The sequence below is a fragment of the Cebus imitator genome, unplaced genomic scaffold (assembly GCF_001604975.1).
Source record: "Cebus imitator isolate Cc_AM_T3 unplaced genomic scaffold, Cebus_imitator-1.0 Scaffold82, whole genome shotgun sequence".
NCBI lineage: Eukaryota > Metazoa > Chordata > Mammalia > Primates > Cebidae > Cebus > Cebus imitator.
In genome coordinates, this window is record NW_016107397.1 from 637,051 (window position 1) to 638,862 (window position 1,812).

The 1,812-nt window shown below is 50.6% G+C and overlaps 1 protein-coding gene across 1 annotated transcript in view; it reads left to right on the top strand.

Annotated features, from left to right (window-relative positions):
- Positions 1–1,812, top strand: part of BCL7B (BAF chromatin remodeling complex subunit BCL7B) — a 21,377-nt gene that overhangs the window by 16,736 nt on the left and 2,829 nt on the right. Inside the window, exon 4 of the mRNA XM_017533440.2 lies at positions 1,069–1,239. Coding sequence (XP_017388929.1) covers positions 1,069–1,239 — 171 coding nt within the window. The remainder of the gene's footprint in view (positions 1–1,068; positions 1,240–1,812) is intronic.

Below are 1,812 nucleotides of genomic sequence, written 5' to 3' on the forward strand. Positions count from 1 at the left end.
ACAGAGTCTCATTCTTTGCCCAGGGTGGAGTGCAGTGGCATGATTTCGGCTCACTACAACCTCCACCTCCCAGGTTCAGGTGATTCTCCTGCCTCAGCCCACATCATAGCTGTGATTACAGGCACGTACCACCATGCCCGGCTAATTTTTGTATTTTAAGTAAAGATGGGTTTTCGCCATGTTGGCCAGGCTGTTCTCAAACTCCTGACCTCAGACGATCCACCTGCCTCAGCCTCCCAAAGTGCTGTGAGCCACCGCGCCCGGCCTTTTTTGTTTTTGTTTTTGAGAAGGAGTTTCGCTCTCGTTACCCAGGCTAGAGTGTAATGATGCAATCTTGGCCCACCGCAACCTCCGCCTCCCGGGTTCAAGCGATTCTCCTGCCTCAGCCTCCCGAGTAGCTGGGAGCTGGGATTACAGGTATGTGCCACCACGCCCATCTAATTTTTGTATTAGTAGAGACAGGGGTTTCTCCATGTTGGTCAGGCTGGTCTTGAACTCCCAACCTCAGGTGATTCACCTGCCTCAGCCTCCCAAAGTGTTAGGATTACAAGTGTGAGCCACTGCACTGGCCTGGTGACTCTTAAGTGTTGAACTTAGGTGGTGACTTTACGCCTTCAGGGAGAACTCCCAGGTGTTAATCCATCAGTCCTTGGAGCACTCAGGCAGCAGAAGTCTGAGCTCACCATCTTCAGATACCACCAGCATCCTTCAGATGCCCCAGGGTGCCTCACAAATATCATTTTCTACACATCTTGCGATGTGAGAAGGACTGGGAAGTACTGAGCAGAGACACAGCTACACCCCTCCCTTCCATACGTTGCAATTGGTGGATAAGAAAGAAGGGTTTAATAAGCATCGCCTGACCTTCATGAAGCGTAATATTGCAGAAACGTAAAGATTCTGGCTGCCTCTGGTGTTTAGAATAGATGTCGTGTAGGCTGGGCACAATGATTATTATACTTGTATCCTTGGCTGCCTAAGAGATGCCAGGTCCATGGCTCTGTCCAGAGTTCCTCTTGAGGAAAATGGCCACTCTCAGCTGCTGCCTTTGTTCTGTTTGGTTTTCAGATGAAAACAGCAACCAGAGTTCTGTGTCTGACGTCTACCAGCTCAAGGTGGACAGCAGCACCAACTCAAGCCCCAGCCCCCAGCAGAGTGAGTCCCTGAGCCCAGCACACACGTCCGACTTCCGCACGGATGATTCCCAGCCCCCAACCCTGGGTCAGGAGATCCTGGAGGGTGAGTTGCCATTGACCCCGGATCAGTGTCCTAGCAGGGCCTTGCTTCCTGCTCTTGTTGCTTCTCATCTTCAGAGTAAAAGGTTCGAGAGAATGCCTTAGAGCCAGGCGGCATCGAGCCATTTCTCAACAGCTTGGGATATTTTGAGGAATGATTCTATTTTACCCTTTCACAGAGTGAAGGGAGAAGACAAGCATTAGAGTTGAGTGCCAGGCTCTGTGAAAGGAACTTGAGTATCTGATAACTGGTGTCATTCTGTCAAAAGTCTGCGAGGTGGCCGCTATTGTCTTCTTTTACAGATGAGGGAAAATGGAGGTTCAAGGCTTAGAAAGGTTAAATCAGGCCAGGGGTGGTGGCTCACACTTGTAATCCCAGCACTTTGGGAGGCCGAGGTGGGTGGGTCACTTGAAGCCAGGAGTTCGAGACCAGCCTGGCCCACATGGCAAAACCCCATCTCTACTAAAAATATAAAAAATTTAACCAGGCATGGTGGCGTATGCCTGTAATCCCAGCTACTGTGGAGGCTAAGGCAGAAGAATCGCTTGAACATGAGAGACAGAGGTTGCAGTGAGC